This window comes from Pezoporus flaviventris, unplaced genomic scaffold, assembly GCF_033815535.1.
Source record: "Pezoporus flaviventris isolate CSIRO_AGI_PZ_B2104156 unplaced genomic scaffold, CSIRO_AGI_Pfla_v1 ptg000036l, whole genome shotgun sequence".
Lineage (NCBI taxonomy): Eukaryota > Metazoa > Chordata > Aves > Psittaciformes > Psittacidae > Pezoporus > Pezoporus flaviventris.
The window spans coordinates 26,311,221-26,333,150 of NW_026892584.1; the positions used below are offsets into that span (position 1 = coordinate 26,311,221).

Below are 21,930 nucleotides of genomic sequence, written 5' to 3' on the forward strand. Positions count from 1 at the left end.
AAGGCAGTAACTCTCACAGCAAGATTCTTCCTAAGGGAAGTTTTTACTGAGCATCTAAAGAAATTACACCACCTAGAGGCAGTGTGCCATTCTGCCTCTTACAGAATCATTGCTCAAGCATGAATTTGGATAAGGGTAGGAACACTTTAAACTAAAGTTATTTAAACTAAATCGTAGCAACTGTCTGCCCTAGTTCAAAGATCTCATTCATGGTTTTCAGACTTAAGACAATATATTGATTATATTACTAAGACAAGGAAAGAGAAGCCCACACTGGAAAGTAAGAAGTGACAAGGCATCTAGATGGTAAATTATAATTAAGAAACACCACCATGAGATTCCAGTTACGTATGTATAGCAACTACCTTACAGCTGAGAGAAAATTATACAAAGAAAGTATATTGAGGGGGAAATAAAAGACCAAGCAGCTCACCAAGGTGAGAAAACCCTAGAGGGTAAAGATCTGCAGCAGATCAGACCAGAGCTGCAATGGGAGCTGGAAGACACCAGCATGCCCTCCTCTCTGCTTGCCTCACCTGCATGATAGCTGTAAGAACAGCATTCCCACATAACCAAGAAAGGCCAAGTTCATCTCATTACAATTCCAACAGAACATCCTGGTGCAGCTTATGCAAAGATTGTATAATGTGTCTGACTTAAAAGCTCAGGGAAAAGATACCTCAGGAATATCAGCCCCGAAAGGAAATTAAGTGACAGGAAACCACAGCAATGAGACAGAGCAACGTGAGCATGTTTTGTCGTTACCTTTTTTGAGTAACATGCCCCCAAAGGAAGTTATTCAATCTGCATATTTTATTGCAAAAACAAATAAACATCAGATGGGTCCTTCTGGACATGGCAGCTTTTTCCAAGCATGCGCTAAAGGAATGATCCTCATAGCAAAGATCACTAGAACACACCTGGAGATCACAGGTCCTCTGGCAGGCTGCGTCAGCAAGCTGGAAGTGCAGAAGCTAATGCCTTAAGGTGATAAACCACACGGACCTCTCGCAACAGAAGGAGCAACCAGGCATCTGTAACAGCCATTTTGGAGAAAATTTGAGTCACTTCAGCTGAAACAGAGCAACTCCTTGTCCCTGCCAGTGCAAAGCAAAACAGGCTTCCTTCAAACACTGCTGGGCAAATGCAAGTGTTTTAGTGTTAACAGCAAAAGCTTGGGCTCACACGTTTCAAGTTAATAAAAAGGTCCAAGAAATGCCAATAGGCAATTTTTCCCATAAATCCTCTGCTCCTTCCACCTTCCTCAGAGAAGGGCAGGCCTGCCAGAGCCTGCAGTAATTTGAGGGAGGAACAGCAGAATAATCACATGCCTGACAAATTTTCCAGGTGAAGGGGCAGCAGATGAAACTCCCAACCCTGAACTCTTGCAGTCTTCACCAGACCCTGCATTTTTCTCCTGTGAAAAACATACCCATTTCGGGTTTGTGCTCGCTCTTTGCCAACAAGTCACCTTCAGCGTGTGGGAAGTTAATTTCCAAGAGACTTTGTTCACTAAAGGCAAGGCCTTCCCCGGCAGCTGAAAGACAAGTACAGCAGAGGGATACAGGTAGAGATGAGAGAAACAGAAATACATCCCATGAACTGGGTTGTGGGGTGAGGAGAAGCCACACTGCTTTTTCAAACCTCTGCTGTAAGACCCCATGCAGTGCACAGGCAGGAATCCCCCTCATGGTCTCACCAGCCAGTTGCCAAACTAGTTTGAGTTGTTAAGTCCCTGATGTGCCAGTCAGGAAACAACACAGGTGGTGGGCTGTTTCTCACATACCTGAGCAGCTTCTAAGAAATGAGCAACAGAATGTGTAAAATGCTTATCCCCTCATGCGTGCACACAGACAGCTGCAGCAGGTACTTTGTACAGGGTACAGCCTATACTGGCATAGCGGGAGGGGGAATACATGGAGATAAGCCTTACTCAGGAATGCTCACTTGTGGTATTAAGTAGTATGATAATTACATCGTTAGTCACATTGATAAGTGGGTGGAAGAGGCTGGAAACATCTGATGCAGTTTGCTACAGGCAGTTATAGCAGTGATGCATCTGTCACACACAAAGATGGGCTCAGACCCAAGTATCTGCAACTGCTCAACTTTAAGCTGCTTCCCAGAAGTGAAATGGAACGAAGACACTAGCTCTTCATGCAGAGTGCTGTAAAACAGCCCAGACACACCACAAACCTACCACATGACAACAGCTGTAGGTTTTCACATGCTCAAACATTCATTCGTGAAAGAACTTGCGAAGGCTAATCCTTATCCAAAGATCTGGGAATTTCCCTTCTTTAAATCCTCCCTGATAATACTAACAAGTTACGTAGCACTCACGTGCCCAGAGTCCTGTTATGTGGCATACGTTACTTGGTTACTGCATGACAAAGGCTCACAGGCTCAGCAGAGATCTGACAGCAGTTCAGTAAATATTTAGCCACTCTTCAGTGAGCATCTGTCCCTCACGCATACCCAACTCATTTTTGCAACAACTTAAAATTCCCATTAAAGCACAAACCCAACAGTTAATACCATTTGTCTTAATGAGCTGAATTTTACATAGGAGCTGATGGAGAAACCCAGGATCTGTGCTCTAGAGCACCAGCCCTGTTTCACTATTAGGCTCTAAATTCCTCCACATAGAGGTATGTAACTACAAGGAGGGGCAAAGAAAGGCAACAAATGGTAACCTGAGGCACCTCCTCTGCTGTGCTGGTCCCAGCTCAGCAAAAAAGCTGGAACAGCCAGTAGGTTTCCAAAGCCTGGAATTCTCAAACTCCTTTGAAATTTGTGGCTACAGAAACCCAAAGGCTTGCGAGGGGGGGCTGCATACTGCAATACAATAGCTTGCAGAGGAACGTGCACAAAGAGGACAGACTCACACAGACAACCGAGGCAGGTTGGTTCTCCCAAAAGAAACTTTATTTGAGAAAATTGACAAAAATCCCCCAACCATTACAGTCATTACAGATAAATCCACACCAGCCCCCTCACCTGCTCCCCAGTAACCACACTGGTACAGTGGAGATCAAAATGTAACACCAGGACAATGATAGCGTAACAGTCACCTGGGGAACTTAAGGCCTCACCACCATTTTTAAGATAAAGATATCTTTGTATTCAGATAAGGACAGCGAGAGCATATCAAAACAGTAAGACTGGAAAAGTCCCTTTCTTGTACTGTCCTTTCAAGTTATATAAAAACAAAAGCAAAACCTTAACAGATCTCAGGGTTCAAACTGCAGGACCTAAAATTACCTTCAAATGACTTTTGTAATTCACTCTGGTGGCATCGCTGCTGTTCTGCACTGTAACAGCTTTCAAAACATACAAGGATAAAATGGATGCAAGGGCAGAGGAGTGGGCTTGGGTTCTTAATATGGCTTTATCAAAAAAGAAACAAATTAAAAGCAATCTAAGCACTTGCCAGTGGAACTAAACTCCAGGAACTTGGCAATGGCAAAGGGGAGGCAAAGTACTGATGTATTTAGATGACAAGAGGTCATCTTTCCGTCCTCTTTCCCATTGCCTCACCCTGGGCAACTGTTTCCTTCACAGCAATAGATCATATTCAGATCTGAAATTATAAATCCATGCTATTTTTCAAAATGATAGGCTGGGTCCAGTGCCATGACAACCCCTTCTCCAGCCAGAAGTGTCTTAGGCACAGGACACCACAATGCTGTTGCTGCTGAACCACTTGCTCTGAAGCAATGCAAAGAAGGTGACAGAATTTCAATCACTGCCTAAAAACTGCAGCACATCAGTCCAGGAAGTGAACCTGCCTGTTTCTTCCCAACCTGGCTTATTTAACATCATGCCATTTGGACAGCTGAGATCCAACAAGTTGCTTGCTCTCTCTGTAGTACCGCATAGGATTATAAAATTAGAACAATTTTGTCCAGGGCACAGTTCAGACTCCCCTAACGCAGAATTAGCTTATTCCTACCCTGTGCTGCTTCATTGAGTTCATCCACATTCTTCTGTCTCCTCTGCCAATCTGCAAAGCACCTTGCACCCTTCAGACCTCAATGCAGGGTACAGGTCCTCAGGGTTCATATGAGCAGCATCCCACCTTGCTTTGAGGTCTCAGAAAACAGGATTCAGCCAGCTGCCTGCTGGATAAAAACTACCCAGTTAGATGGGAAAAGTCTCCTGTTCATTGAAAGACCGTGTTTCCTAGCATAACCTGCTCCTATTTGCTCTGTGACTGTATCTGACTGAGGCCTCCTGTCTGCTAAGAAGACCATCCCAGACCAAGGCTTTCAGGAAAGCTGCTGTATCATTTCAGACCAAGAGGCAAATCAAAGACAAACACGTGGAGCAAGGGCAGGACCAAGGCTGGACAGCATATTTGAGCAAAGCAGGCTTCTCCTTTTCACACTCAAACATGCTCCCAAGCCCTCCTTCCAAGGCTCCCCCCTTCCTCCAGACTGAACCACCATAACTCAAGTGCCCTGACCTGTCAGCACAAAGACACCAGCTCCCACAGGGAGAAACACAGAGGTCCACAACAGGGACCAAACCTTGGACCTCCCTCTATCCTCAGGCCCTGCTGGAAAGATGAATCCTATTGCTTTGCATTCACCTCCATTTACACGAGGCTTAGATCCCAGCCAGTCAGAACAAGGGATCCCCCATTCTGCCCATGCTAGCTGCATGGCACCTAAAGAGCTCAGCAGGGTCAAGTGGCTCAGAATAACACTACAGTCACAGAGATGGGAGACATCATCAAGCCAAGATTATAAAAGGAGAACAGACAGCGCAAAAATCTTACTGCAGCTGTCATGGAAACATCGTTTTTTTATTATTTAATCGCTGCCCCAGGAATACCCAAACCCATCACAACCTCCCCCACCCTCAACATCCAACAGGATTTCACAAGTCCCCCGCTGCCTCCAATGTTTAGGCTCCCCTCCCCTTTAGGGTCCAAGTTCCTGAAGAAAAGCTCCGATCAGTGGGTATCATCTGTGATATGGCTCCAGGGGCCATAGCTGCGTCCCAGCGGTGTCCAGCTGGGTCTTGAGAGGAGGGGGAGGAGGACTTGCTCCTTTACTCAATCAGTTTCTTGGCCTTGAAGAAGCGGCGCAGGTAGAAAACTTGCCAGGTGGCCAGTCCAATGAGACAGCACATGGAGAAAATGCTGAAGTACAGAACCCGGGTGTTCGTCGACTCTGAAACAGACAACAAACCATTAACGGGAGTCTGACGTTGCAGGATGCGCCTCCAGAGGGCAAAGCTCCCATGATTTTCTCTTCAAACCCATCAAAGGCAAGATATGAGGTAAGGGCCTCAAGCTGTGGCAGGGGAGGTTCAGATTGGATATTGTGAAAAATTTATTCAGAGAGGGTAGCTGGGCACTGGCACAGGCTGCCCAGGGCAGTGGTGGAATCACCATCCCTGGAAGTGTTCAAAAACCATGCAGATAAGGCCCTTAGTCACATGGTTAGTGGTGGACTTGGCAGTGCTGGGGTAAAGGCTGGACTTGGTGATCTTTTCCAGACTAGTTGATTCTATGATTCTAGATCATACAGCATGAAGGCAAGGGCACTGAAGCACTAGCAATACTTGAGAATAAAAACAGAGGAAACAAAAAGAGGATAACAAGGTGAAACTGAGGTTAATGGGCAACATTAAATGGCATGGAGTAATTCATATTAAGAATGGAGACAGAAAGAAATTATTTCTAGAGGTGGGACACACAAGACTCAGTGACTGCTTCAGAAGGAGAAATATCAGCAGGTTTCCCTTACTACGGAACAGAACAAGGAAAGACCATTATAATTGCTTCGTCTTCAAATTCTGTCCTAAAAATACATTCAGCAAAAGTAAGGAGTCAGAGAGAGCTCCATGCCTCTGAAGGGGCACACAGTCTCTTACCATTTGTATCCCTCATCTCCTCTTCTCGTTTCTTCATATAAGCAAAGTCATTAACGATAGACTCTGAAAGATCTTCCAGGCGCCTCAATTCTACTTCCAGAGGCTTCAACTTCTCTACTTTAGCAATCTAGAAAACAGAAGAGTCAGGCAATCATTGAGCCAAACCCAAAAGCTCCCACATGGGTTTTTACTGCCAGTTTGAAACACTCCTCCTCACACAGTACAGATTTGGGGCATCCTTCCCCTAGGGAAACACCTCTACAAGCCAGAAACTACCACTGCATAAAACACTATCACTTCTCCCACCTGTTCTCTGAAACACACTTTCCTACTACTCCTCCTACACAACAGAGAAGCACAGTATGCACACAAGCACATTTCTTCCTTATTCGGCCTAATGTTAGCTTATTCACAGTTGGCTTCTGAGGAGTGGGTAGAAGAGCTTGCCACATGACTAAAGCTCCAGTGAATACAAGTCAGAGACTGAGATACAGGTGACTAACTTACATACGCATATGACATTGTTCTATAGGCACACAGGATATTAGCACTGAGACTCGCTTTGCTAACAGTTGCCACATGCCCCAGAAAGTCTGATTCCCAGAGGCAGTTGTTTGATTACACCCACAAAAGCTCAGGACTTTTATCACTTAGACTTATAACCTCAAGGGCAGCACATCCTCTTGGTAGGTTTCACGCAGCTACGAGGTGCTCCATCTGCCTCAAGCCACCAGGTGACGCTGCTGGAATACTTATGGGACAGGCTCCCGTTGAGCCAGCGTCAAGGAAAAAATATACTTCCCTCCTAAAAACGGGTTTTACAGGACACCATTTTTGTGCAGAACATGCAACCCACAGTCCTACTAGTCACAGACTTGTATCCAAAAGTAAGAATCCAGAGGAAATTAAATTAGAAGGCACAGTCCACAACAGCAACTATTGAAAGCTGAACATATATCCCTTCCCCAGCCCTGGCTGTAACCTGACTACGTTACATAAAATCTGTGACAACGACGTTACTCAAAGGAAGCTAACTTGCAATTCCTGCCACTGCTACAGCGTAGAGTTTGGGTAACTCTGGTTCTGGGATAGAATTTGTCACCATTACCAACATGTGACAGGCCCCCACCATGAAGGTCAGATGCTGTGTCCCTAAGTAATGCAGCTACAGAAAACACACAGAGCACATGCAGCTCACCACCAGTCCCACAGCCACACAGGATTCCTCAGACGTAAGCCGCAGGATGGCATCCCTTAGTGGTCCATGCTGACAGGAAGGCAACAGGGTGCTCACTGTGCAGGCATCCCCAAAACATCACTTCCAGAGGCAGCTGCCTGGGCATCAGAGCCCATCTGAAGAGATGCTGTAACCAGTGCTAGCTCATCAGCCATTTGACTGAAGGGTCTTCACATGACACACATATCCTGGCAAGCTACAGGCCACCAAGCAGTCATCTGAGGACTTTTGTGCTGAGGCAAGCTGTATGTCACAGCTCTGCCAGCACAGCAGTGTCAGTTCAGAGTGCATTTGTGAGGAGGGGTAGGAAACAAAGTTAAACCCCTCCTGCTTTCTAGCCAACAGGTTGCACTAAGTAAGTCCTGTCGTCTGGACACCTATCTGCCCTCAGAGCTTTGCTGCCACCAGTGTAAGCATGCCTATGGCCCTGACTGCTGATACAAGGGGCCTCTACAAGTCCCTGAACAAGGGATCTGTAACACACAAGGTCTCAGGCAGCTATACTGACAAGTTAACCCCCACTGACTGGCTCCATTATCTTCCTGGAGGGCACTTTTCCACATTCACAGAAAGCTACAAAGGTTACACTGGGAAAAAACAAGGCTTGTCTGCTCTGTCGTGCATCCCTTCAGCTGCTCTGAATAGGTGTGAAACATCTGATGGCTATTTTTAGTCCTACTTGTACTCCAAGACATACCTGGAACATCTTTCATACCTAGTGAAACCAATATGCACAACTGCTCCAAAGGATTTTGTAAAAAGCCCACCATCTGTGATGGAAGAACACCATCATCCTAGAAGGAACATCTGGACCACCAGAACAGCTGAGACAAAAATGCCACTAAACTTCTAAGGGGCAACTCAAACGATCTGTCAAAGCCTAACTCTGCCATGCTATAGCCAATAACCAAGAACTGACATGGAGTAGCTGATCTGGAAAGGAACCTAGATCATCAAACCTTCTTTGTGCCTTCTGAAAAGTCTTATCCTTTTCCTTAATTTCATTTCCACTTACTGAATGGATAAAGTCATTCCCTGCCCCAGAGAACTAAGGTATGACACTGCCATGCAGTTAGGTTTTCTAACCCAGCTCATTCTCCCAGCTGCTTTGCTCAAGAATGTCTGAATCTTACGAAGCCAGACTTGAACACCAGCCCTCTTCTCACTGCACGTATCCATGCACAAGCAGGACAGTATCGGTGACCCTTGTTCAACTCCTTGCAGTAACTCAACAAGAACTGGGTGGAAAAGACAGGTGTCGTCGTTTAAACCCAGTCAGGTAACTTGTTCACTCACTCCCAGTGAGTGGTGCTGAGCTGACAACAATCGAGGTCTGTGTCCGTCTCCCCCCCCCCCCGCATGGGGGCTCTCCCCTTCCCCGCTCCCGGAGGAACGGGGAGGAGGATCGAGAGAGTGCAACTCCTACGGGTTGAGACAAGAACAGTCCAGCAACAAATCACCACCGCTACTATCAGCTAAAACAATGATAAGGGAAAATAACAAGGGAAGAGAATACGATACCACTGGCCAAGAAAGCGAGTTCCACCCGGAAGCCCCTGTCCTTCCGAGTAACTCCCAGTTACCCCCCCACCCCGGGCATGACGTGCTGTGGTATGGAATACCTCCCTGGCTAGCACGGGTCAGGCGCCCCATCTCTGCTTCCTCACAGCTTCCCCTCCTCCCTGGCAGAGCATGAGCCTCACAGAGTCCTTGGTCAGGGTAAACATCACTTAGCAACAACCGAAAACATTGGCTTCACCAACACTGTTCTCAAGCTAGAAGTCAAAACACAGCACTGCACCAGTTAACACAAAGGAAAAACATGACTGCTACTGCTGAACCCAGGACAACAGGTCACTGGTACCTTACAACAGATGAGCATCACAAGCAAAAGGCTCAAAAATGCAGCAATTCCAGGAAAGACAACCAAGCAACAGTCCTGCCCTCCAAGGCCTTATAGCAACCTGTCAAGTCAAAACCCATGAATACTAGAGCAACCTTGGGAGAGAGAGGATGAAAAGAAGAAAACACACTCCAAAGCAGTGTGGCTAAACATCCACAGCAGCTGTATAAACACTAACCCAGTCTGAGACACGCTGCTCAACAAGGCTTAACAGTCTTCCACTCTGAGAGGTCCTCACAAGCCAAGGAGGCTTGCCAGTACTGCCGAGATCTGCATTTGATATCAGGTGGGACTGAAAGTCTAAGTTCTTTTTGTACATGGACCTTTTCCATCCATCTCACTACAGTGACAAGGGTAACAGATAATTACTTTTATTCCAAGAAGTTTTACAAGTACAAGCAGTAAGTATGCAGATAAATGAGCATAAGAGAACCTTTCTGCATAGGGACAATGCTTCTAGGTAGCACTACAATAAAATAACTCAGAGTATGCTGCGGGGTTGTATTTAAAGAGATTCTTTACCTGTAAGTCATCATAATCCAGTTATGCTGTCAGGAGTCATCCCATGAGATTTCAACATCTTGTAATCCTGCAGTAGCTGGTGGCCAGACAGCTGGCCCAAGGATTACTCTGCTTTGCCCTGACCCCAACTGCTGCTTTACCCTCCATGTAGGATGTGCTCTAGACTGACTTAGGCAACAATTGCTCTGCTCCTCCCTGACCCCAAGCACTTTCTTACTCTCCACATAGGATGTGCTCTAGAGTGATGTAAGCCACACAGGACCAGCTAGCCCAAAGCTCAAAAGCTTATAAGAATCCAGCATGACCATCTCAGAAATTCTTTTCCTAACTGACACCATACACAGGCTCCTCTGCCACTCAGTGCCCTCCCCAAGGCATCTACCACACTATTGTGTGCAGTGGACCCAGCAGTCATTTGCAGGAATCTTTCTCCACCAACAGCTCTCATTTCCTCAGGCACAAGCTCTGTGCTGTGGAGTGACTGACCCCAGTTCTAGTGAGCCAAAAGCATTAGTAGCAGCTATCAGAATTCATCATCTAAACCAGCCGGGACTGTCCCAGCCACAAAGCAACTGCTATTCCACACAGCTGGCTTTTGAGTCTAAGAAAGGCATGTCCTCCTAGGACATAAATGTTTAGGCTTTATGCCTACTTGCAATGTCATACCTTCAAATCAAATACTCATTTCACACCAGCTACTACTCTGCCAAACACCACTACATTGATGCAGTTACACATATGCCAGTTCTTAGCAACGCACAAGTGCTATTTCAGGGCTGTTAAGCCAGTACAACTTACAGTCAGGAAGAGCAAGAACAACATAACCTGACCTTTAGGATGGTCCGATATTAACCAAAAATGCCCCCCACTGCTGGGCATTTTAGATCTGTCTCTTTTTGCTTCTGATGCCTATGCCCAGAAGCTGGGTCACTCTGTTCTAGCAAAGAAATTCACATATTAGGCTCCAGTCCCCAGAGTACAGAATTAATTTTAGTTGATGTCTGTCCTTTTTTTTTGTTCTCCCCTAATACACAAAGCTTCACTGGAATTGTAGGTTGCAAGCCGGCTTTCATCACCGCTGGGAAAAGAGCTTCCCATCATGAGCCCCAGATCCACAAATGGCATCACGTGAGTGCTGGGAAAAGGGAGCCTGCAGTGCAGGCAGCCAGGGGACATACCTCCTCATAGTTCTTTGCTTCAACTCCATGCTTCATATCCAGAATCACGAGCTGGTCCGGCATCCTCCCTGTTCCTGGAAACATAATGAAAGGATTCATTGTGTGGAGCATTCAGCCTGCCAGGAAATCACCAGCTCTCCCCACCACTAAGGAAGAACTCACAATATCACTCCCCTCCCTCCATGTCTGCAGCTAAGTGCGGAGGCAGCACAGTACAGCCTAAAAATACAGAGACTTCACAATAAATCCTGGCTGGAGAGCCTCACAAAGATAATGAGAACAAGCTGTAACTAAAAGTGCTAAGTGTGTACAGGATGCAAATCACTGCAAAAACTGCAGAGATTAGAAGATGAATACCAGTTGCTACAAGACAGCCTACAAGTCACCAGAGGGACAAATATTCAATTGGGAAGCCCGCATTCCTCCTAGCAGGAAGTACACCAGCAACTTGTCAAGGTTACCGGGGTTGTAAAATGGTTTTACATTCAAAGGAGCAGAAGCTAAATGCTTGAATTGAGGAATATGGCATATGGGGACTACTGACCCTCAGATGCTGCAGTATCTGCAGAAACAAAAGCAATTCCTTTACCAACACATCTTTTCGGAAAAGAACAGCCCAGAAGTCTGAGACCCACACTGCTAATGAAAACCCTGAGATGGGAAGAGGCTTCTGAAGCTGAGAAAGCATCACTTCAGAGAACTGTCAGCGAGAGCTGCATGAACAGCAAGGAGGATAGGGCTGCAGTCAGCAGCACAGTAGGTATCTTTTAAGGCTGTAGCCTCCAAGCCAGGGACAGCTACAGCTAATAGCTTCTTTTAACTGCTACAAACTGTCACATCTGAGAACATTCACAAGAGGGGAAAAAAATATATATCTGTATTTAGGCTACGCATATGATATACCCTAAAGAATGCAGCATGTCAGCAGAGCTGAGTACAGTATTCTACTATACCACCCACCAAAGAAATATCTGTACATAACACATTCCGAAACCCCTGCACATTGGGGCATACAGTTGTCCTCAGCTGGCTGCCAGCAAACACAAGGTCTGAATTCACTTACACCACGAATTTCAAAGTCTTTATTCAGGAGCATGTCCAATACTCACACTTTGCCTTAGGAGGCTGCCAGGTGGATATTCCCCTCAGTCCACAAACAAATTCAGTGTACAGGTTACACTGGGTCACTCCAATCAGAACAATAAGATACTCCAGATCTTCAAAACAATATCCCCAAATTTTCTCTCTACCCACCAAACAGCTCTTCAACACACCAGAGCAGAATCACCACCACCACCTTCTACTGCTAGGAGAACATGGAATAACCTACTGACAAGATGGTCCATATCAACTGCAAAATGTTTCTTCAGTTTCCTGAGGGATACAGGAGCTCAAAATTCAAACCCAGGTATGTAAGAGCCCAATGGGAAAATTAGGATTAGGATGGATTTTTTTATTTTCTTATAAAAGTCTTGTTACTGTGAAAACAAACTAAAATCCCAGCACTGTTCTTCAACAGACAGGCTGTGTACAACCACCCAATGTTCCTTTCTGCAACCACAAGTTCTGGCCACTTAGGCCATACATATATCATCATGCCTAGGGACTGGCAGGTAGGACAGCCAACAGTAGCTGCAGAGGAAAATTCAAAGCACACAGTTTAGTGAGGGGGTTGTTTCAGCATTGTTTAAATTGCAGCAACTTGGGTGGAAAGCTGGAACTTCCAGGAAGAGATGAGAAAAATGAAAAAGTTGGTGGACAGGCGTACAGAACTGGAAGGATTAATTCGTCAGGCTGGAAGAGAGAGCTACCAAGAAGCAGTAAGAAAGCAGAAACCTTAGAGCTGCTGCTGGGTGCAAAGGGATGGAAAGCAGACATTCTGCAAGAGGTTAACATTGTCAGGGACTGGCCTGGAAAAACTCAAGTTGCTCTTCTACAGGCTTACTAAGCCCAAGGCACTAGGCAGCTCCCTTCACACTTATCAGATCCTCAGTAACTCCCTGCGTCTTGTGCAGCCTGGGCTCTCCAGAGCAGACTGGATCAACAGCAAAGAGAAAAACAGTTAAGTCCCAGAGATCTTAAACTAAACTGATCCCTATATCCCCCAGGTGGTCTTCAAGAGGTCATTTCACATGAGCACAGAACTGTTTCCTGGGATTAGAGGAGCTCCTAGTCTGCAAAGTCATTGGAAAACCAGGATAGTTGAACTGCCAGGTGGACAGTTCAACCAGAAGAAAATGACCCATAACACTCTTAAGAAAGTTTGGGAAGAGAAGGATTACAGAAGGGTCAAAGAGGTTAAAGATCTGCACACAAGAAAAGTCCTTCAGGGGAGCATGTAGTAAGGCCAGGCTGTTCATCTCCAAGATTAGCATATGGTGCGAAAGTAAGTATGCCTGAGAACAGAACACTGGTCAGGGAGACAGGACCCTTCTACCCTGGAAGAGGGGAAAGAAGCCTGTTGCGCTAACACTCACAGCTCCAAGAAGCACCCTAAGAACTCCACTCTGACAAGGTAGACCTTTCAAATAGTCCTTCAAAAAAGTCCTTCTCACTTCCCCTTCCTCATTTCTGTGGTTAAGGATTGAGAAATCCCAGTTGCTTAGATCCTTCTGGTCCCAACGGCTCTGGGCTTCCTCTACCGACAGTTTTTCCACTTCCAGTACTCCACCAACATCCTCCTTGACTGATGCACTACAAGTCCTGACCACTTTCTTGATAAAACTGTAAAAGAAGAAAAAAAGGAAAATCCAACCCTTTAAAGAGAAACACGGGGATAAAACAGCACTTGGTCAGTTTCCCCATTCCCATGCTGACCTTATAGAGGAAACAGGGCACTTCTTGTGATGTGTGATGTGGCTACTTCCTACCGCCTACCTTAACCAAGTCCTGCAGGTGATTGAGACTTAAAGTGCCACCTCCCTTACCTAAATATTTCCTTGATTTCCAGCAGAGGGATGGAAAATCTGGAGATATTCCCTATACAGCATCTCTCTTCAGCAATGAGTTTAGGGCATCTGGGTCCAAAAAGAAACTGGCAGCTTGGAAGCTCCTAAAGAGAAGCCTCCAGAACAGGATGCAGCTGCTCAATTGAACAGCTCTAGATTTTGGCACCTCAACATCCCACTGGTCATCAGGTAGAAACTGCATTTAGAAATACGTTATCCTCATCAATAATGAAAGTTTTAAAATAAACTTGCAACAATACAAAGGAGCCAGGGAATAAACATTTGCTACAATCAAAATAATTATAAGGGACTCAGTCTAGGCGAGAAACCTCTAGTCACAAGCACTGAAATAAAGAGTCTAGACACAACTAAAGAAAGAAGCCTTTCCCACTTTGCTGTGTGATCACATGGAAGCTATGAAAGGGTTTGTGGAACTGTCTGGAGACTTCCCAAATATCCAGGTGTTGGACAGTAAATAGCATGAGTTACTCCCAGATGACTCACTAGTGCCTACATGTCTCTATGTGTTAAAGAGCATTTGGAAGCCCTACCTTTGAAGCAAAATCCTAAGCATTTGAGGTCACTGTCTTATTTGTAGAATACTATAGAAGAGGTGTTATAAGCAAGAGCCTTCCTAATCCCAGCAGAGAAGATAGCCTTCTCTTTCTGGAAAGTTCTCTTCAACTTACAAACTATTTGTATCTTGTACATGGAGCAGAACAACAAAACAGAGACTGTCTTTCAACAGGTATGAGGAACGCTGCTAGTAACTGCTCTGGGATCTTTAGGCTCTGGGATCTTTAGGATAAGAACTAAGAAAAACTGGGTCCAGGGAGCAGAACTCTTGACAACGATTGTGAAAAGATACGACCACCTATAAACCTGCACATGCTCACACCACCACAAATGAGACTAGAGCCCACGTTTGCCATTTCCAGCACGTTTGTCCTGAGGTTGAGCCCAGCCACTCAAAAGCAGCACATGCGTCACTCACAGGAAATAAGCCTCGGTGCTCATTAGGTAACAATCCCTCAGCGCAAATGCAAGGCTGACATCCTGCTTATTTCCCCTTCCCTTTATTGACCACTTAGAGAGCAGTTGTGGGTGCACACCAAGGCCACATTCTCTGTACACACACCCCCAACCCCAGAAAATGGTTGCTAACCTAACACAGGATTCCTGCCAAGTATACACTATGGAGAGATTACATTCCACCAAATGGGGAGTGACAACCAGCTGGGGAGAAAGAGTATCCTGGCTTGACTGCAAGATGGGCAGAAGCATGAAAAGGGCAAACAAGGTTTGGTTTGCTCCCAGGTATTGCCACTCATTGCAACTGAGATGACCTCTGCAGGAGGAGCACACGATTCACCTTGCAAAAACCCAAGCACTCTACATGACAGCCACAGAGGATTACTTCAGACACAACAGTGACAGTAAATATTCTGCAGTGAGACTGCTCACATCCTCCTGAAGATCAGCTTTAAAAGTCAACCAGTGTTCTGTGGACCGCACTCAGGATCACTTTACTCATACTCCTAAATCCACATATCTAGGTGATCAGAAGCTAGGAGCAGCCAACAGACCTTCCACCTTACTTACCCACAGGAAGCTTGCTCTCAAAGCAGGCCTCAAACATATCGTAGTCTTCAGTGGTGAATGCAAACTTGCCCTTAGTGGCATCCTCTTTGGCATACAGGATGTGTCCAGCTGAATCGGTTATCTGCAAGAGAGACAATGAAGGTAAGAAACACAGTGCTTCACTGCTGCGGGCTCACGCTGCCTGTATGGGAAGAGTTCTCCTACCCTTCCCTTTGGATCTGCTGCTTTCTCCTTTCAACATTTTCCCTCCTTCCTTGCAACCGTATCAATTCCTCCCCTCCTCATCCCCACTCCAGGAGCTGGCAAAGTCAAGAGTGCCGCTAAGGGGATTATTGACTCTTATACAAAAAACAAAACAACCCACTAAAAAGCAATCAACCAACCAACCAAAAAAAACATAAAACACCAAAAACCCATACTAATACCTCTTCCTCCTGTAACCCTTGAGCAGAGACCACATTTAGGAACTCTCACTAAACCATACAGTTACTCATTGCCTTCATTTTATAACAAAATTCATAAATTTCCATAGCAACAGAGATATGGAAAAGCCTTATGGGACAAAAAAAGACTAATTCCCCTGAAGACAAAATGGAGAGGGACACATCTATTCTCTAGAAATGAGGCATCAGTGTGGCCCCGAGTTATACAGGGAAGGTTTGAGTGCCAAGATCCATAGAAGTGGCCACTTCAGAGAACAATTCAGACTACCCAGAGAGAATAATAACTGTGTTGTGCTAAATCTGAGAAATTACCAAGAACAGGCAAAAACTGCAGAGGGTCTACAAAAATGCTTCACCGAAAGGACACGTTTCATGGTGCACACTTTGTGCTCAATTAAAAGCTCTGTCCAATTGAAATGTTCTGACCACAGAGAGGGGTAAAAAGTGAAGGTATTACAATACTGCATGAAAATCAATAGTGCGTGTTCCACTGTAATGCTTCCCAGTCCTCCTCAACTTTATGTTTCTACAGGTATGTTCGGAAAAACATGGATGTTGATGTTAGTAGGGGTCTTTGAAAGTCTTAGAGGTGAAGAGACTAAAAAGCTTGGGAACGTTAAAGGTATAAAAGATGGAGGTACACAAACTTATTTGTGGTATGGAGAAGGTTAAGTAAGACATTCTCTTTTACTCAATTTTGCAACAGAAAAATAGCCTTGTTTCCTTGTACAAAGGCCACACAAAAGGGCTATGTACACAAAATTATTCTAAGGAAACACTATTTTTATTAGAATACCAGATTAACTCCCTGCCATGGAATACCACTGATGCCAGTAGCCTGCTGGACTGGGAACAAGTAAAGACTATCACATGGATGAGAGTGGCTGCATTAGGCAGGAAAAATAAAGTATATAAATCCTCGTGCCTCAGGATATAAACCATAGCAGGCAGCAAACCAGAACAAGCTTCCTCTAGATGTAGATTATCCAGTAATTGTCTGTTGCAGGATTTGCTGTAGCTGCCCCTGCACCATATGGTATTTGTCAGCATCTGAGAACAACGAGGAGCACCATTCTCCTCCCGCACTGTAGTTTCTCTCAGAGCTCTACCTGTGTTCAAGCGGTGAGCAGATGAAAGCATGCTGCGCGGTCAGACACAGGCAGCTGTGCTGCCATCCCCCTGCCACAAGCCACCTCGTGTCTGGAAACCACCAGACTTTTGGAGGCACACAGCTCAAGTGAGCAGGCCCCACTGGAGTACAGGACTGTCCACATTTGACCACACAAACACAGAGCAAAAGCATGTGTTCTGGCCACCATATGGCACACACCATTTAATGGGGCATTCCTGATTAACTGAGATGTTAGCTTCATGAGTATGATACCGTATCATCTGCACACTGGGTTCTCCACCCCAAGAAGTGGTCATAAGAACACAATAAAGAAAGCTCTCAAATGTCGCTATTATTTTGAGCACCATTCCCTTCGGGCTTTGTAGACACCAGAGCTAATCTTTAGCTAGAGAATATTACGTAGCTTGATCCATTTTTGCCCTTTGCAGCTCTAGCAATAGCCTGCTCATGAACAGGATTCTGGACAGTAAAAGCTCTGCTGCTTTCATCAGAACTGAATAGCATTACCCAAATCAGCCAAAAACATGGCCCATTCAGGCGGGCCTGCGGGGGAGGGAGATGCTGCGAATAGCCCAGCCAGAACACTTGTGGGGGAGTTGACCTGAAAGGGATTTTTTATCCTATTCTAACGTTATTTACGGTAACGCAGTCCCCTACAGACAGGGCATTGTCTGCCCTTGACAAACAACCCGACAGTTCCCCAAAGCACCCGCCTGGACAATGGGGCAGGGGCACGTGGCAGGGCCAAGCAGGACCTCCGCCGCCCCAACACCATCCCTTGGCAGCCAGCTGGCAGGGCCTGTGGATTCCTCCAGCACAGAGGGTGCCACTGTTAGCGCAGGGTGTCGCACGTACACAACTGAGCTCACTGGCAGGAACCGAACCAAGCCCAGCCAGAACTAACTACCAGCCTCCTACATTTGGTGTCTCGATGCAGGTGGCTCGAACAGGCCATGAGGTGCAGAAGGAGAGACAACCTGCAGTCATGATGTCCTGAACTAACCTGCCCCACACAGGCACAGACAGGAAGCAGGCACCTAGCAGAGGGGTTACAGCACTTGAAACAAACCCAGCACGCTGGGATGCCACAGCACACCTGAACACTAAGAAGAAAAGCAAGATTGCATAAACTACTGTTTACCCTTTGCAGCTTTTAAAACCAGTACAAGACTTCCTTTTAATCTATTTTTCTTTTGCAGAAAGAATAAAGAGCTTCCATGTTGCAGAATACAACAGAGCTTCCATGAGCAATCCTACCTGGATACCAGCTTCAGCAGCAAAGCCAGACTAAAACCCAAGAGTGGGATTCATTGCTTCACCACCTCCCTAGACAAGTCCTGCCATAAAAGTGAGGTTTTGGATGAGACTGTGGGATGGGTTGATCTAAGAGTGGGCAACCAGAGAACCAGGAGGCGTGATCACCAGGTGGTAAGAGGCAGCTGGGAACACAGTACTTGATCTGAAATACATGCACATTACCACGCAAATACTATAGAAATGTGTTAAAGCATTAGCGCTGCTTGGCTCTGCCTATATAGAGACAAGTTTTCTCTTACAAATGATGTAAGAGCAGCAGAACAAGGTTTTTTAAAAAGCAAGACTGCAGAAACAGACTTTTCTAGCCATTCCCAAGCACAACTGCCAATTACACAAGGCCTTCAGGTGGCTGTAGGCTGATGCTGGAAGGCCAACTTGAGTTCAGATCCCAATAATACCGAGTTTAGAGACCTCTGATGCTATTTTATCTCTGTATGCTCACTTTGGAAGCCTTTGGGAGCTCAGAGAGAAATAAAAAGCCCTTACTCAGCTAGGTGGGGAATTTGAAGACAGCCTGGGGAAGGCAAACTGTGGACAGAATTAAAGTGAAGCCATTGAAGCTTTAAAAGCTGCTTGTCACATAGGTGTATTAGTCACATATATTCTGCTACCTTCCACCTATGCTCCCTAAAGATCCCTTAAGATCATTTTCTTCTCTGCAGCAGACACCCGCCTCCTTAAAATCCATGTGAGACATGATAAATTAAGATGGGAACATCCATTTTGTGTACCAAAACCTGCTTTCTAATCCCCCACCTTGCCCTATCCCTGGCACCAAGCCGCTCCATCCCTTAAAGCCACGTCACCGTAACTCCTTCCTCCTCACACCCTGCCAGCAGTTTATCGCTGCGGCGTGGCCTGCCAGACGCCGTAGAATCCGAACGCTGAACGGACGCCACCAGATCTCTGGGGTGAAAAAAAACACGTTTTGGCTCAACTCAAACTCCTGCCTCACTCCCCGCTACCCCATACCCCGGCGGCAGAGCCCCGGGGGAGCAGGCGGGCCCCAGCGCGAAGCGAGTCCTGCCCCATCTCTCCCCGCACGTCAGGCCCACCGCGAACCCACGCGTGGCCCGTGTCACGCGTGAGAACGTCACCCTTCCCCACGCCCCGCCCCTGCACGACCGGGGAGGCGGGGACACGCCGCCCGCCACGGCCTCCCCCCACCCACGGCCTCCCCCCGCCCGTCCGGGCGCCGCTTGCGGTCACACCTTGAGGTTGGCGGAAGGTCCGGTGGAGGAGCCCGGCGGGGCGCCGATCTCGTACTCGCCCGTGACTAGCGTGTCGCGGTGGATCTCCTCTCGCAGGCACTTCCGCGCCTTGCCCGGTAGCTGGAAGGAGATGGGCCTCGCCGGGCCCACCACCACCGCCAGCAACAGCAGCAGCGCCGGGAGCGGGGCCTGCCCGAGGCGGGGGCGGCCGGGAAGCGGCAGCGGCATGGCGGCGGCTCCGGGTGCGGCGGGCCGGGCCTCCGCCTCCGGCACACGTGACCCGCGCCGCGGAGCGCGTCACGGCGGGGGCGGGACGGAGGCTCGGGCTGCGCGAGGCGCGTGGCGTGCGCGCGGAGGGGGAGGCGGGAGGCGCTCCTGCGGGGTGCCGTGGTGTAGGTTGGTGCTCCGATGGGTCTGTGTAGCTGTGAAGTAAGTTATTAATGCGGTGAATTCGTTAATGCTGGGTGACAATGATGAATAGTGGTTGCTTTCATTAAATCACTGGTGTAGTGGGAGGTGTCCCTGCCTCAGGGACAACCTCCTACGACAACCCAGTCGCAGGGTTGGAACTAGGTGAGCTTTAAAATGCCCCTTCCAACCCAAACCATTCTGTGATTCTCTGATCGAAGAAATAAACCGTAGTGTGAGGCAGAGGAGCGTGCTGAGGATGGACGAGCAACCTGGATTTCATAGAGCCTTCCATACAAAGTCCTTCAGCAATTGCTGCTTAATTTATGTGTTGCTTTGGGGTTTGTTTTTGTTTTGTTTTTAATTTCTGAGGAATCTCCCTCTTGACTTCGTCAGCCAAGAAAAGTAGTTTTATCAGATGCCTCACTTTGCATCTGCACCCTGCAAAATGCCATACAGCAGTGGCAGAGGGATGTGTGTGGTTTTGGCAGCAGATAAAAATATGATGATTTTTAAAGATATTCAGAGGTTTATTTTTTTCTCTCCTTTTCCAGCATATGCTCAGGTCTACTCTTTCTTCTTCACACGCACCCCACTCCCTCCCCATTAGTCTATTTTACTCTTTAGGAACACAGCATTAAATAACCCATCAATCAGCTTTGGACCACTGTTTCCCCGGCACCCACCACTGGCTTCTGTCCCCTGTCAGCACCACCAGGGAGCATGTGCACAAGTGGGAGAAGGAACTTAGGTTGTGGTGTAACCTGGCTTCACACAGGGACAGGGAGGAGCAAGGCTTCCCGGGTGCGCAATTATGATCACAACAGATGCCAACAGCTGGGTGTGCTAAGGTGTAAGGAAACGCAGGAAGAAAAAAACAGTATCATCATTGGAAAACAAAAAGATCTCTCACTTCTGCTACATTGAGTAAAAACAAACGTTGCAACATTGTTCCACTTGTATTTCATAAACATCACCGGTCCTCTCTCTCTGGGCAAAACATGCCTCTGATGACAAGCAGTTCGAGGAATCAGCACAAGCTTCAATCTTAAGAGGCTTAAAGCCGCAAACTTCATGCTTGGATGTTCATGTGCAGATCCAGACAGGCCACATCATGGACAGAGCATTTTTAAGAACACTTCTGTGCTTTCACATCCTTGTGCTTGTGTTTACCAAGACAATATGATGAGGCCCTCTGTATGAGGGAACAGAAACTAAGCCCAACTGAACAGTGATGGAGTGACCTCTTTGCCTGAGGGGAAATGAAGAGAGCCCTCAACAAAAAAACCCAAACCTTCCAACACAAGACCTTTGCCCTTCATTTAAATGGCATTTTAGGGAAACACAGTTTTCCTTAGCAGAGCAGGTGAGCATCTTTTAAGTGAAGGTCAACTGTGCTCAAATATTGAGTTCATTAAGCTCTGGTTTATTGTCTGAAATGGGATTGCTGCTCACTCATTGCACATTTCACGACATCTTTATTTTTCTAATCAGTTCACCAACTTTTCCTTACTTGGACAATTAAATTATTTGGAAACTTAACAAAATAAATATTTAGCTCTTTCTGCAATATGTCAAAGTATATTTGCACAATGAAAACATTCTTTCCATTGCAGCACTTAAGGCAGAAATAGCTATTATTTCATAAGCTTTAAGAAACCTAGATTACTAGAATCTAAAGATATGAAATGTTGTAATGTTGTACCACAAGATTCCTGATGCAACACGTACACCACAAATCTCTCTGTGAAGAACATTCCTAATGCCAATGATACATACCCAGCCTTCTAGCACAATTAAAATATTCAATGATGCCTTGTTTTCTGGGGCAAATATCAGAGCAAGTGGCTTGTTCATGTTGAAGTAGCCTGATTTTCTAAAGTCAAAGTGTGAAGTCAACCATCAAAGAGCAAATATTTAACTGCCTACAATCGCTTCCCATTGTGGCTGTTCTGTCACAGTACATTTTTAGATCAGTTGTAGCTTCTCTCGTGTGGATGCATTATGCCAGAAACTGCCGCGCAGACAAGTTCAGATCTAATTATAAAACCCTATCAGAGATGCTTCAGCGTGTTGTTAAAGAAAATAGTAGGGAGCTGTTATGAGCCTCTTCACAGTCCCCAGCTTTTCACTTTTTAAAGCA

At 46.4% G+C, this 21,930-nt stretch overlaps 1 protein-coding gene across 1 annotated transcript; it reads right to left on the minus strand.

Annotated features, from left to right (window-relative positions):
- Window positions 1-4,791: 4,791 nt before the first annotated feature.
- On the minus strand, window positions 4,792-19,664 carry TMED10 (transmembrane p24 trafficking protein 10). Its single transcript, XM_061463618.1, has 5 exons — window positions 19,380-19,664; window positions 15,277-15,397; window positions 10,727-10,800; window positions 5,887-6,013; window positions 4,792-5,180 (listed from the first exon to the last, which is right to left on the minus strand). Exons 1-5 carry the CDS (start codon window positions 19,605-19,607, stop codon window positions 5,059-5,061), a joined length of 672 nt encoding a protein of 223 aa, XP_061319602.1. The 5' UTR covers window positions 19,608-19,664; the 3' UTR covers window positions 4,792-5,058.
- Between the last annotated feature and the right edge of the window lie 2,266 nt (window positions 19,665-21,930).

What these genes read in the sequence shown, in the direction of transcription:
- TMED10 (XM_061463618.1), bottom strand. Translation starts at nt 19,607, where the DNA reads ATGCCGCTGCCGCTTCCCGGCCGCCCCCGCCTCGGGCAGGCCCCGCTC. An exon ending in GACCTTCCGCCAACCTCAAG is followed by an intron (nt 15,398 to 19,379) that starts GTGTGACCGCAA and finishes TCTCTCTTGCAG; the next exon opens with ATAACCGATTCAGCTGGACA. An exon ending in TGAGAGCAAGCTTCCTGTGG is followed by an intron (nt 10,801 to 15,276) that starts GTAAGTAAGGTG and finishes TTATGTTTCCAG; the next exon opens with GAACAGGGAGGATGCCGGAC.